This window comes from Rhinopithecus bieti, unplaced genomic scaffold (assembly GCF_001698545.2).
Source record: "Rhinopithecus bieti isolate Rb0 unplaced genomic scaffold, ASM169854v2 scaffold_6776, whole genome shotgun sequence".
NCBI classification, from domain to species: Eukaryota; Metazoa; Chordata; class Mammalia; order Primates; family Cercopithecidae; genus Rhinopithecus; species Rhinopithecus bieti.
Window position 1 is genome coordinate 2,084,626 of NW_016805299.1, and position 13,883 is coordinate 2,098,508.

Sequence of the window (13,883 nt, forward strand, 5' to 3'; positions counted from 1 at the left end):
TGGGAGGCCGAGACAGGCGGATCACGAGGTCAGGAGTCCGAGACCATCCTGGCTAACACGATGAAACCCCGTCTCTACTAAAAATACAAAAAATTAGCGGGACATAGTGGCAGGCACCTGTAGTCCCAGCTACTCGGGAGGCTGAGGCGGGAGAATGGCGTGAACCCGGAAGGCGGAGCTTGCAGGGAGCCAAGACCACACCACTGCACTCCAGCCTGGGCCACAGAGCAAGACTCCATCTCAAAAAAAAAAAAAAAGAATCTGAGAAGTCCCAAGACGACTGTAACAATACTAACAGTAAGGACAACAGCGACCACCCCATTGATCCAGGGGGTACCTGACTCGGCTAAGGGCACAGGTTGGGGTCAGACAGACGTGGATTGCGCTCTATTGTGCACCTGGGTGAACTCACCTCTCAGAGCCTCATCGGCTTCCTCACCCGTGAGACGGGGAGGATAACGGCTCTGCCGCCCGGCTCGGGAGAGAACCGAGGAGGGGTTGGGGTGTGAGCCCCCGCCGCTGCCCCTTCGCGGCCAGCATTCCGGGGGCGGGCACGGCCGGGGCACACCCCTGTCGCTGTCCAGCGCATCTCCGGGCCCAGAGGGTGGCGGCTGCTCCTCCTCTACGCCTCCGCGGGCGGATTCCCCCGCGGCCTCCCGCGCCGCGCAGCGGGGACCCGGGTGATTGCAAACAGCCGCCGGCCTCATTAGGAGACTTGTAATTAGCGGCTGGCGCAGCCTGAGCCGGCGCGGGCTAATTACCGCGAGGAGCCCGCCGCGCCGCCAACTCTCCAGCCCGCCCGCCCGACCACCTCAGGCGTCTGCAACGTCCGAGGCCAGAAGGCGCCGGGCCTGGTCCAAGACTGGGAGGCCGCGGGCCGCGCCAATGTGCTTCCTCCCGGGGCTGTGCCTGTGGGGGAGAAGTAAATCATTTGTTCAAAACAGCGTTTACTTGCCGGGGGCGGTGGCGCACGCCTGTAATCCCAACACTTTGGGAGGCGGAGGCGGGTGGATCACTTGAGGTCAGGAGTTTGAGACCAGCCTGGCCAACATGGTGAAACCCCGTCTCTACCAAAAATACAAAATTAGCCGGGCATGGTGGCCGGCACCTGTAATCCCAGCTACTCAGGAGGCTGAGGCAGAAGAATCGCTTGAACCCGGGAGGCAGTGGTTGCAGTGAGCCGAGATCGCGTCACTGCACTCCAGCCTGGGCGACAGAGACTCAGTCTCAAAAAACAAAACAAAAACAAAAAAAGGGCTTACTATGCACTCCCTGAGCCAGGCATTTTGTCCACGTGACCCCGCTTAAATTTCATATCCACCCACGAGGGAGGAACCACTGTTATCCTATTGCACAGATGAGGAAACTAAGGTCTGAGACATGAATTAACCGTTCCGACAGCACCTGGCCGGGCCGGTAAATGACTGGAGTGGTGAACAGAACCTCCATCTGTCGTCTCTCCATCTTATTACGCTAAATGGACGAGTGAAACCCTGCACAGGAGAGCACCAGCCGTGTTGACCAGAACAAGGACCCTGGAGTCAGCTGGCTTTGGGTTCGAATTCTGATCCTGCTCGTAACTGGATAGGACGCTTTGGTCTGAGTCCCAACTGCATCTATAAAATGGACGAAGCATTGCCGCTGAAATGAAGGCTGGGAAGTGTTAGGAGTGAAATTTCTGTGAGGGGTGGAGCGCTCAGGGGTTGGGGGTGTGTTGCTCTCTCCGCGCACTGAGAGCCTCTGGCGCCCCCTGTTGGCCAAATGAGGATGCCGCAGACACTTTCTGGAGAAAGGTTGTTCTTGGGTGGGGAGTGCCGTCGTTGTCACTGGTCCCTGGGTAGGGCCACGGCGTTCCCTCTTCCTATTCTTCTCTTCCCTACGTTTCCCCACATCCCTCCTTTAAGGTGGCCAAGAAGAGTGGGAGATGGGAAAATTCAGAACTCATTCCAGATCTTGCAAAAATCAGTTGTGAAAGCTGCCTCCATTACGGACCTCACAGGACCAGCCAAGGCTAAAACATTTCTACAAATAATCAGGGATGGGCATAAAGACTAAGCTACAAAACCATACATCAAAGTACTGGGTATAACAAGAACACCTGGAAATAATGTAAACGTCTACCAAGGGGATACTGACCAACTTCACAGTGGTACGTCCAAACAATGCATTACTGCACAGCTGAAAAAACAATATCATACCTGAACAGTTGACATGAAAATATAGCGAAACAGCCGGGCGTGGTGGCTCACGCCTGTAATCCCAGCACTTTGGGAGGCCGAGGTGGGTGGATTACCTGAGGTCAGGAGTTCAAGACCAGCCTGGCCAACATGGTGAAACCCTGTCCCTACTAAAATACAAAATTAGCCGGTTGTGGTGGTACGTGCCTGTAGTCCCAGCTACTTGGGAAGCTGAGGCAGGAGAATCGCCTGAACCCGGGAGGCAGAGGTTGCAGTGAACTGAGATCGTGCCCCTGCACTCCAGCTTGGGCAATAGAGTGAGACTCCGTCTCAAAAATAAATAAATAAATAAATAAATAAATAAATAAATAAATACAAAATTAGCNTACATCAAAGTACTGGGTATAACAAGAACACCTGGAAATAATGTAAACGTCTACCAAGGGGATACTGACCAACTTCACAGTGGTACGTCCAAACAATGCATTACTGCACAGCTGAAAAAACAATATCATACCTGAACAGTTGACATGAAAATATAGCGAAACAGCCGGGCGTGGTGGCTCACGCCTGTAATCCCAGCACTTTGGGAGGCCGAGGTGGGTGGATTACCTGAGGTCAGGAGTTCAAGACCAGCCTGGCCAACATGGTGAAACCCTGTCCCTACTAAAAATACAAAAATTAGCCGGTTGTGGTGGTACGTGCCTGTAGTCCCAGCTACTTGGGAAGCTGAGGCAGGAGAATCGCCTGAACCCGGGAGGCAGAGGTTGCAGTGAACTGAGATCGTGCCCCTGCACTCCAGCTTGGGCAATAGAGTGAGACTCCGCCTCAAAATAAATAAATAAATAAATAAATACAAAAATTAGCTGGTCGTGGTGGCGGGTGCCTGTAATCCCAGCTACTCGGGAGGCTGAGGCAGGAGAATCACTTGAACTCAGGAGATGGACATTGCAGCAAGCCGAAATCGTGCCATTTCACTCCAGCCTGGGCAAAAAGAGCAAGACTCTGTCTTAAAAACAAAAAAAGAAAATAGAGCCAAACAACAGGAATCAATCTTACAATCATGTTGAGCAAAAGAAGGCAGACACAAAAGAAAACATGCTGGAGGACATTTATATAAAGTTTAAGCACCGGCAAAACTAATCTAGCAGGGTAGAAGTGGTAATAGTGGCAGTAAGGGATTTGACTGGAAGAGGGCTCAGGGAACCTTCTGGGATACTGGAAGTGCTCTTTAGTCTTGGAGGTGGTTACAGAAGTCTACCCATATGTAAAAATTCATTGAGATGTACACTTAATAATATGTATTTTATGTAATACCCCATAAGACTTTTTTAAAAAATACTTAAAAAGAAAATAAAAGAAAAAACATAATTTAACAGAGGGCATAGTTCTCAAATCTCAGGACCCCTTTACACAAGTCACTGAGGATCCTCAAGAGCTTTTAGTTTTGTGGGTTATATTTACTATGGACATTAAAGTTGAGAAATGTTTAAAAAAAAATACACAATTCCATTAGCTGTTAGAGCAGTGATGTCATCACGTCAAGCAGCCTCTGGAAAACTTGACTGTTCACTCTGAGAGAATGAAAAAGACAAGTAACATCTCAGTATTGTTATGAAAGTAATTTTGGCTTCGGGGACTCCTAAACCGAGTGAGTTTAGGAAATCTCAGGGGTCCCCAGACGACACTTTGAGAACCGCTGGCCCAGGGGGAAAATGACAGAAGAAAACACACTACACGACAACAGTTATTCTCTCTCAGTGCTGGGATGATAATTTATTTGCTTCTTTGTGCTTTTCTGTTAAAAAAAAAAAGGAAAACAGAAATGGAAAATACAATGACCACGTATTGTTTCTGCGAACAAAAAACGAGACAGCACACTCGCCTCCCTAAGATTGTTGAAAGGCCCAAACAGCAATAGCATATTTAGCTGCATCGAAGAATTAAACTGAGCTCAAACCTGAAAGTAAGAGTCCGATTTCCCGTTTGTCAATCCCTGGGCTGTGAGGTGCAGGGTCTTGCCCTCAAAAGCTCCACCGTTCACCTTGGGGAGAGAATATACTCGCATACATACCTGTGCTGCAAGGTTCCCAGGGCCCCAAGGGCAGCGGTTGCATCCTACACAGTATTGTAAACTGCGGTGTGCAGCAAAACCACCCATCGCAGCTGCAAGCCGCTCCAAGCCGCTCCAAGCCGCGGTTCAGCCCTCAAACTAGTCAGAGACCCTCCGCAGGACGCATGCGCGCTTACAAACGCAGAGTTAGGTGGGGCTTGAGGGAGACTGACACAGAGTTAGGCCTCTCAACTTTCTAGCTCCGCCCGCGTGTCCTGTCTACTTCTCTGAATAGCTGAAAGGCTGCGGAAGTAAGCTTCCCACTGGCCGCTGACGGAACCCACATCCGGTTTGCACACCGGAACCGACGGCGCGGAGGCAGCCATGGTGCGGTTCAAGCACCGGTAAGCATTCCCTTCTAGACCCACCCAGTGCCTTGCCAGGTCCCCGCGGCGCCGCTAGCGCCCACCTTCCTCTCGTCTGCCGCAGGTACCTGCTCTGCGAATTGGTGTCTGACGACCCCCGCTGCCGCCTAAGCCTCGATGACCGAGTTCTGAGCAGCCTCGTACGGGACACTATCGCCAGGGTGCACGGGACTTTCGGCGCAGCCGCCTGCTCCATCGGCTTCGCAGGTGCGAGAGCGCTGGGGGAAGAGGGGAACCCGGGAGGATGGCGGGACGTGGAGGGGGCAGGCGCCGGAGGAAGAAAGAAGGGGCACGAGTGGCCAAGCCCGTGCACCGTTTTTTGTAAGGTATCTCTTTAAGCGCCGGGGACCGCAAGCGAGAGATCCACACGAGTCCGAAATTAGCAGAGAGCTAAAAGGAGGGGCCAGAAGGCAGTGGGGCTTTGAGCTAGAGGCCTCTTTTTACCTGCTTGACAGGTAATTTCTGTAATTGGTTGTGATTGAATTTGATATGATAGAGAATTAAATGAGGGAAGCTGTGTATAGTTCCTAGTAAGAGCTATTATATGACCGATTACATTAACATCACATGGAAAAAAATTGTCGAAAGTATCCCTGGGAAAGCCCTTAGTTGGTAAAGTACAGAACACATGATTGTCAATATATGTGAATACAGGATGAGCCGGGACAAAGAGGGGCCCGGGGCCCTTCTTCCACACCACTTAAATTAGTTCCCTCTTTTACCTTGCTTGAGGATTGACTTCTGGAGAGTTAAATGCAGATAGGCTTAACTCTCCTAACTCTCCTAAGTCAGGTGAGACTCAGCTGACTGCTACAAGAATTACAGAGCCCAACTGCAGTAAAACAGCCTATTTTTCAGGCGAGGGTTTTTGTGAGGGTTTTTCCCAAATTAAAATGGATCGCCTCCTACCTGCTCCTATTTATTGAATTAACTAGTTAGTGAATTAGAAAGCATTTTAAATTCTAAATTCATTCACCAGTTATGAGTGGCGTGCAACACAGTGGGTGTTTTGGCTTTTCTCTTTTACTTGCTGATAGATCCTACGTGCCACTTGCCTACAACATACTTTTGGCGCATAGTAGGCTCTGTTACTCCAAAGTTTTTTTTTGTTTTTTTTTTTTTTGAGACAGTCTTGCTGTTGCCCAGGCTGCTGGAGTGCAGCAGGGAGATCACAGGTCACTGCTGCCCCCACCTCCTGGGTTCAGGCGATTCTCATGACTCAGCCTCCTGAGTGGCTGGAATTACAGGTGTGCACCACCATGCCCGGCTAATTTTTGTATTTTTAGTAGAGACAGGTTTTCATCATGTTGGCCAGGCTGGCCTTGAACTCCTGAGTTAAAGTGATCCGCCCACCTCAGCCTCCCAAAGTGCTGGGATTACAGGTGTGAGCCACCACACACAGCAAAAGTTTTCCAAAATGATGTTTTTCCTGTTGTAGTTCGATACCTCAATGCCTATACTGGAATAGTGCTACTTCGATGCAGGAAGGAGTTCTGTCAGCTTGTGTGGTCAGCTCTTCCCTTCATCACATGCCTGGAGAACAAAGGACACCGTTACCCATGCTTTTTCAACACGTTACATGTGGGAGGTAGGAGTGACGTGATATGGCTACTCATTTTCAATAGGTGACATGTTCAGAGTTCAGTCTAGACTGGTGGGTGGGTCTTCCTGCTGTCCCGCTAACAAGACACTTCCCCTACCTCTGAAAGTCTGTAAGGTCGAGACCTTTCACAAGCTGTTGACCGCAGTAACTCACATGCCAGGTACAATAAGAACATGTCAGAAGTTCCTAATTCAGTACAACAGGAGACAGCTGTTGATCTTGTTGCAGAACTGCACTGATGAAGGTAAGCAATACTAGCCCAGTGCCCACTGAGCAGTGACTGAAGAAATCACTCCCAAAGACATCTTTCATCCCTATCTGCCTTCTCCAGGAGAGCGGGAAGCTATCCAGAAGTCTGTGACAAGAAGCTGCTTACTAGAGGAGGAGGAAGAGTCAGGTGAGGAGGCTGCAGAAGCAATGGAGTGAACCTCTGCTCACCACACAGCAGGCTACACTGCTCAGGCTTCGGGCCCACTTGCTGAACAGAACAATCTGGGTAGCAACAGCATCTTCTACAGTTTTCCAAACTGGATAGCTGCCAACCAGCAGACATGTTACCCACCTGAAAGAGTACTCAGTTAAACTGAAGTTGCCTTTACCTAGCATTCCCTGGTTAAGTGTTGCAGGTTATGAACTCTGTAGACATCTTTATTGCTTGGCTAAGAGTAGATTTAATAAATGTATCTGGTTTCCGTGGCATTTAGTTTACTTATATTACAAAAAGGGCTTATGGAGTCCATGCTTGGCCAAGTATCTTCTCTATCCCTAGCCTTGGTGGGAAGACTGACTCCCTATGTGGTACTAAACTTTTTTTTTTTTTTTTTTTTGAGACGGAGTCTTGCTCTGTCGCCCAGGCTGGAGTGCAGTGGCCGGATCTCAGCTCACTACAAGCTCTGCCTCCCGGGTTCACCCCATTCTCCTGCCTCAGCCTCCTGAGTAGCTGGGACTACAGGCGCCGCCACCTCGCCCGGCTAGTTTTTTGTATTTTAGTAGAGACGGGGTTTCACAGTGTTAGCCAGGATGGTCTCGATCTCCTGACCTCGTGATCCGCCCGTCTCGGCCTCCCAAAGTGCTGGGATTACAGGCTTGAGCCACCGCGCCCGGCGATACTAAACTTTTTTATTGAGACAGTCTCACTCTATCACCCAGGCTGGAGTGTACTGGCCCAATCTCGGCTCACTGCAACCTCCACCTCCTGGGTTCAAGCACTTCTCCCACCTCAGCCTTCCAAGTAGCTGGGATTACAGACGTGCACCACCACGCCTGGCTAATTTTTGTATTTTTAGTAGAGACAGGGTTTTGCCATGTTGGCCAGGCTGCTGTTGAACTCCTGGCCTCAAGTGATCGGCCTGCCTTGGCCTCTCAAAGTGCTGGGATTAAAGGTGTGAACCACTGTGCCTGGCCTAAATTTTCAATACTTAGCCTTCTACCTGAAGCTCTGTACCCCCGGCCCCAAGATGAGCCCGAAGCAAGACCAGTCATTTGGAATAGAAATATTAGTTGAGACACAGCAAATGAACTGGCAGAGATCTACAGCCTGTCTCAGGATTGAACCACAGGGTCTTATAGATACCAGATTCCTTGCCAACAGTTAATAAGGTAACTGCAAAAATGCAACTTTGGGCCGGACGCGGTGGCTCATGCCTGTAATCCCAGCACTTTGGGGAGGCTAAGGCGGGCAGATCACGAGGTCAGGAGATCAAGACCATCCTGCCTAACACGGTGACACCCTGTCTCCACTACAAATACAAAAAATTAGCCGGGCATGGTGGCAGGTACCTGTAATCCCAGCTACTCAGGAGGCTGAGGCAGGAGAATGGCATGAACCCAGGAGACGGAGCTTGCAGTGAGCTGAGATTGTGCCACTGCACTCCAGCCTGGGCGACAGAGCGAGACTCCATCTCAAACAAAAAATGCTACCTTTGCAGTTGGGGTTGGGAGGCTGGCCTCACCTGACATCATTATTGCATGGTCGTGTAGCAGCTGCCCACTTAAACTTAAGGTAGTTTTTTGTAGTTCTGTTCTTCCTTATTGCGCCTTACCCTGAAGACAAGTCAGACTGCCATACTCACAGAAAGTAGGAACGGGAAGAGACTTGTGATCCAGGTTTGGTCTACTACCTACTGACATTTCTGGGATCTGTTTTTCTCCGTAATACAATGGATGAGACTGAAAGTACCATACACATTTAACAGAAATACTGGTGATTTTGGCTTCAACATGCCCCCTCATCTTGAGACCAGAACACCCTCATCCATCCAGGAAATTTCCTGATAGGATTTCTTTTAAAATGGCAGGTTAAAGCTAAACCCAGCTCTAGAACCATTTAAACCTGACACCAGAAAAGACAGCCCACAATATCACAGTAGCTGTCACGTTAACCTATTCAAGAAATAACTTGTCTAGCTCACCTGTAATGAACTTAACAAAACAAAAAGCTCACATTGCTTGTGCAGGTGATTTATTGTGACTATTTGCCTTCGCATTCTAACACACCTAGAGGTCACTTTATTAAGCAGAAAAAGAATTTACATCAAATTCAGCTCAAACCAAGGCATAAGAAGACTGCTCTAGATTAGAGGGAGATGGTGGCAATGCTACTGCTTCAATGGCCCTGCTCTCCTGCAGCTGTACCAGACTCCTGTTCCTATGACTCAAGCCAGTCACCTAAAACAAGCTCGATCTTAGGGGTAGCAAGTCTCAGGGCTTCGTGAGTTACAGCTTTCCTTACCAACGCAAGCCATGCTCAAGAAGAGGCAAAACCCTCCTTTCACACATGCAAGTGCCAGGGACAGCCTACTCCATTAAGCTGGCACCACAGCCTGGCCATGTGTCAGAAGAAAAATAAACTGCAATTCAAACTGGGTGTCCTAAATCCATTTTATTCCCACCCTTTTCTTTAACAAGGAGAACTAAATAGGTAGTAAAGATTCAGCTGTTTTTTAAAAGACAGAGGTATGCTGAGTCCAGGAAGACCTGACATGATGCTACAGCAGAGCAGTGTGTGCGCCATTCTGGGTTGGACTGCTCTAATGCATCTCGAAGGGACTCAAATCTTATTTTGGGTTGAGAAAAATTAATTACACATGGGTCAAAAAGACTAAACTGGCAACGAACTAAAAAACCTTGGCAGGAAGAGATCTCTTGTGTCAATACTTTATTTTGGTGTAAAGACAGGAAGCTGGAAAATACACTGTATTTAAAATTTTCTTGGTTCCCCCTCACATTGTGGAAACACCCTCCCCCCAGAGCTAATCTGTTCAAACTCAAATACTTAAAAATTACAGCAGCCAAACAAAAGCATGGGGAAAAAAACAAAAAACAAAACCAGATGGAGAAGGTAGCCTGGGCCAGTGGTGTCACTTGGTGTGGACGACTGAGGTGCTGAACAGGAGCTTCTGTTTCTGCTTTTTTCTTTTCTTTCCTCCTTTTTCTTCTAAAGGGAGACAGAGAAAGAGAGCTTAACTTAAAATGCCATCCCTTGTCCCTTGGCCAGTTTTTATGACCGAAAGTCACAGAGCGGGAGCTAAGAGTGGAGGCTCTGGAATTAAGACTGCCTAGATTCCAATACCAGTCTTGGTATAACTAAGTGGGTGTCTTTAGGCAAGTCACTTTTACCTCCTTAGACCTCAGTTTCCCCATCTGTAATGTGAGGTACACCCATTTAATGTGGTTGTTGGGAGAAAAAATTAGCACAGTGCTAGGCACATAGCACGCCATACATGTGTGATTCTTGTCTAGTCACGAACAGAGTGCAACCGGCTTTGAGACTGACCTCCATCTAATTAGCCACCCTGTACCAACTCAAGATTCTAAAGAAAACAGGTTGTACACCCCACTGTATCTTGGAAGAGTTCCTCAGAATTTCACTTTCAGGCGCCATGAATTACTCAAGTGGCAAATAGGTCCTATCTGACATACCAAATAGAGTATTACTTAAATGACACTAGATAGAGTGTGCTGAAGGGTTCAGAAGGGAAAGAGCCTAATTAGTGATGTCTGCCACTGAATCCAGGCGGGAATGGCAGTGTATGTGTAGTATGTTTGACAACCTGGGGCACTCCAGCCTCTGCCCTTACCAGAGAGGGGATCTGAAGTAGCTGGTGTGTCCAGTTTCATGAAGGCTGCTTCAATAGCTTGGCTGAAGGAATTTTGAAAACTGGGCACAGGAACACGGTCTGAATTATCACTCTCCCCATCGCTCTCCACAGGGGCAGGAGGAACTAAGCTGTTCTCATCTAAAAAATAACAGTGTTAAAACTATAGAAACAACTCTTTTTCTAGAAACAGCTTTTTATGGAAGGAGCCAAATTCCCCCTTCACCAGTGGACCATCCTCACCTTTCTTTGGAGCAGTTTTGGGCCACACATCTGCTTTTGCTTTTCCAACCCTCAGCATCTGCCAAAGTGGGAAAGAAGTGGGGAGAGAATTTAAGTAGCTAGTCCAACTTCTTTTCCAGACCTACCTTGACTGACTGGAGAAGCACAGAACCAACTATCACCTTTGAAAAGATTTTCCAAGTACTTCTCTCCTTAACACAGTTCTAGTCACGTCCTCTATATCCTCGCTAATGGAAATGGCAATGAAACCCACAAGGCAGTAAACCATAAGCTGTTTGTTCCTTAGGAAATGGGTAAAGAACACTGCACAGAAGAAGGCACAAGAGATTCTTACTGAGACCCTCAAATTGGGAATTCTGACTTTCTGGTAAGTTTTTCTGCCCTTCTTGGGACCCCTAAAAACATCGATCTGTCGGAGTAAGCAGTGGGTAGTGCCCTCCAGTTTTTGTTTTTTAGACAAGGTTTCACTCGTCACCCAGGCTGGCGTGCAATGGCACCATCTTACCTCACTGCGACCTGTGCCTCCAGGGTTCAAGCAATTCTCCTGTCTCAGATTCCCAAGTAGCTTGTATTACAGGCACCCACCTGGCTAATTTTTGGATTTTTTTAGTAGAGATGGGGTTTCACCCTGTTGGCCAGGCTGGTCCTGAACTCCTGACCTCAGTTAATCCACCCACCTCAGCCTCCTAAAGTGCTGGGATTACAGGCGTCAGCCACTGTGCCCGGCCTAGTACCCTCCAGTTTTTTTTGGTTTTGAGATAGAGTTTCGCTCTTGTTACCCAGGCTGGAGTGCAATGGCACAAATCTTGATTCACTGCAACCTCCACCTCCCAGGTTCAAGCGATTCTCCTGCCTCACCCCCCTGAGTAGCTGGGATTATAGGCCTGCACCACCATGCCCGGCTAATTTTTGTATTTTTAGTAAAGACGGGATTTCTCCATGTTGGTCAGGCTGGTCTTGAACTCCTGAACTCAGGTGATCCACCCACCTTGGCCTCCCAAAGTGCTGGGATTACAGCCATGAGACACTGCGCCCAGCTGAGTACCCTCCAGTTTTAAACCACATGGCTACTAAACTTCAGGTACCTAAAGCCATGAAAACTAAACTCTCTCCTGACACTGCTTCAACAGCCCTCACTACCTTTTAGTCTGCTTTTCCAATAGCTCCTTTTTTGAGAAGGAGTCTCGCTCTGCCGCCCAGGCTGGAGTGCAGTGGCTGGATCTCAGCTCACTGCAAGCTCCGCCTCCCGGGTTCACGCCATTCTCCTGCCTCAGCCTCCCGAGTAGCTGGGACTACAGGCGCCCGCCACCTCGCCTGGCTAGTTTTTTGTATTTTTTTTTTTTTAGAAGAGTCGGGGTTTCACCGTGTTAGCCAGGATGGTCTCGATCTCCTGACCTCGTGATCCGCCCGTCTCGGCCTCCCAAAGTGCTGGGATTACAGGCTTGAGCCACCGCGCCTGGCCCCAATAGCTCCTTAATCATTAACTTTCAGATCCAACCACAGGCCAGTAAAATTCCTGCAAGGACAATAAAATCAGAACAATCCTCATGCCCCTGAGGAATTTTCATTCCACTTGGCCAAGGCCAGCTTTGTAACTGTTGAAGGCCACTATGAGCCGTAACTGCAAATATGCCACTTTAAAGGCAGGGAACATTTTATTCCTGGAAAAATATCAAGAGACAAACCCCATGGGGTTCAAGAAGGGGTGCCTTGTCCTGAAATCATATAATCCAAAGTGAGGAATGCCTATTACTCAAGATGAGTTTGTGCTGGCAGATGCTGATTTCATTAAATAACTTTTCTTCATTATGTTCCACTTCTCCCTTTGTCTCTAGGAGTTTGGGTCTCCTATGGCTTACACATTTGACCTTCCCAAGCCTCATGTTAAAATCTGATCCCCAATATTGGAAGTGGGGACCTAATGGGAGGTGTTCGGGTCAGGGGGGTGGACCCCTCATGAACTGATTAATGCCCTCCCTGGGGAATGGGAGAACTACTCTCACATTCATTCCTGAAAGAGCTGACAGTGATGTCTGCCACTGGATCCAAGTGGGAATGGCAGTACGTTTGGGTGTGTTTGATAGCCCTGAGCACTCCAGCCTCTGCCCTTACCACAGAAGGGATCTGAAGTAGCTGGTGTGTCCAATTTCATGAAGTCTGCTTCAATAGCTTGGCTAAAGGTTATTTTGAAACTGGGCACAGGAACACGGTTGTTTTAAAACAGCCTGCCACCTCCTCCCCTCCTTGCTTCCTCTCTTGCCATGTGATCTCTTCACAAGCAGGGACCCCTTCACTTTGTGTACCATGAGTGGAAGCAGTCTGAAGCACTCACCAGATGCCCAGTTCTCCAGCCAGCAGAGTCATGAGCCAAATAAACTTTTTTTTTTTTTTTTTGATAAATGACTCGGCCTGGAGTAATCTTTTATAGCCACACAAATGGACTGAGACAGCATCCAAATAGTTTGACATGTGAATTGTTTTACTCTTAAAAGGTAATCAAAATGTCACCTTTATTCTTACCAAAATGTTTGAATCCATTCATTAGAAATCATACAAGTCCAAACTGTAGGATATTCTATAAAACTGGCCATGGGAAGGGGGAAAAAATAGGGGGATATGGGCAAAGGAATAAATAGATCAAAGGAGACTAAAGAGACTTGACAACTAAATGCAGTGAGTAATGGGATTCTACCCTGAGTTGAAAATAAAGGACACTGAGACAAATGGGGAGACAGAAATATGCACCAAATTAGATATTATTATGGCAGTGGAATTTCTCTAATGTGATCACTGTGGTTCTATAGGCGAATATCCCACTTACTTTGGCATGTATCTCCTAAGTACTTAGTGGTAAAGTATCATTCATGATATGTGCAACTTCTTTTCAACACAGAAAAAAGAGAAAGCAAATATATAACAGCAAAATAACAACAATTAGTGAATCTAGGTCAAAAGTATAAGTGTTCATAATAATATTCTTTCAACTCTTAAGTGTGAAGTTTTTCAAAATAAAGTTGAAAGGAAAGGAAAAAAGCAATAGCAATAAAGCCTAGTTTAAAAAAAAAAAAAAAAAAAAAACCAGCCTGGCCAAAACCCTGTCTCTACTAAAAATACAAAAATTAGCCCGGCATGGTGGCAGGCACCTGTAACCCAACCCCAGCTACTTGGGGGGCTGAGGCAGGAGAATCGCTTGAACCCGGGAGGTGGAGGGTGCAGTGAGCCGAGATCGCGTCATTGCACTCCAGCCTGGGGATCAGGAGCAAGACTTCATCTCAAAAAAAAAAA

The 13,883-nt window shown here is 47.9% G+C and overlaps 2 protein-coding genes across 7 annotated transcripts in view; one reads left to right on the plus strand and one right to left on the minus strand.

Moving 5' to 3' along the window:
- Positions 1-4,540: 4,540 nt before the first annotated feature.
- Positions 4,541-6,957, plus strand: POP5 (POP5 ribonuclease P/MRP subunit). 2 transcript variants are annotated; one of them, XM_017872112.1, is made up of 5 exons: positions 4,541-4,634; positions 4,720-4,862; positions 6,094-6,243; positions 6,365-6,502; positions 6,590-6,957. In XM_017872112.1, exons 1-5 carry the CDS (start codon positions 4,615-4,617, stop codon positions 6,682-6,684), a joined length of 546 nt encoding a protein of 181 aa, XP_017727601.1. In that variant the 5' UTR covers positions 4,541-4,614; the 3' UTR covers positions 6,685-6,957. The 2 variants fall into 2 exon arrangements, with proteins under 2 accessions (XP_017727601.1, XP_017727602.1); XM_017872113.1 differs by having other exon boundaries at positions 6,419-6,502.
- A 1,745-nt stretch (positions 6,958-8,702) lies between these two features.
- The window catches only part of RNF10 (ring finger protein 10), a 53,521-nt gene continuing 48,340 nt past the window's right edge, over positions 8,703-13,883 (minus strand). For 3 of the 5 annotated variants that reach the window (XM_017872115.1, XM_017872114.1, XM_017872116.1), the window contains 3 exons: positions 10,599-10,656; positions 10,338-10,496; positions 8,703-9,694 (listed from right to left, as the gene is read on the minus strand). In XM_017872115.1, coding sequence (XP_017727604.1) covers positions 9,618-9,694; positions 10,338-10,496; positions 10,599-10,656 — 294 coding nt within the window. In that variant the 3' untranslated portion in view covers positions 8,703-9,617. Of the gene's footprint in view, positions 9,695-10,337; positions 10,497-10,594; positions 10,657-13,883 lie in introns of those variants that run through there. The other 2 variants (XR_001885605.1, XM_017872117.1) reach the window with 2 other exon arrangements.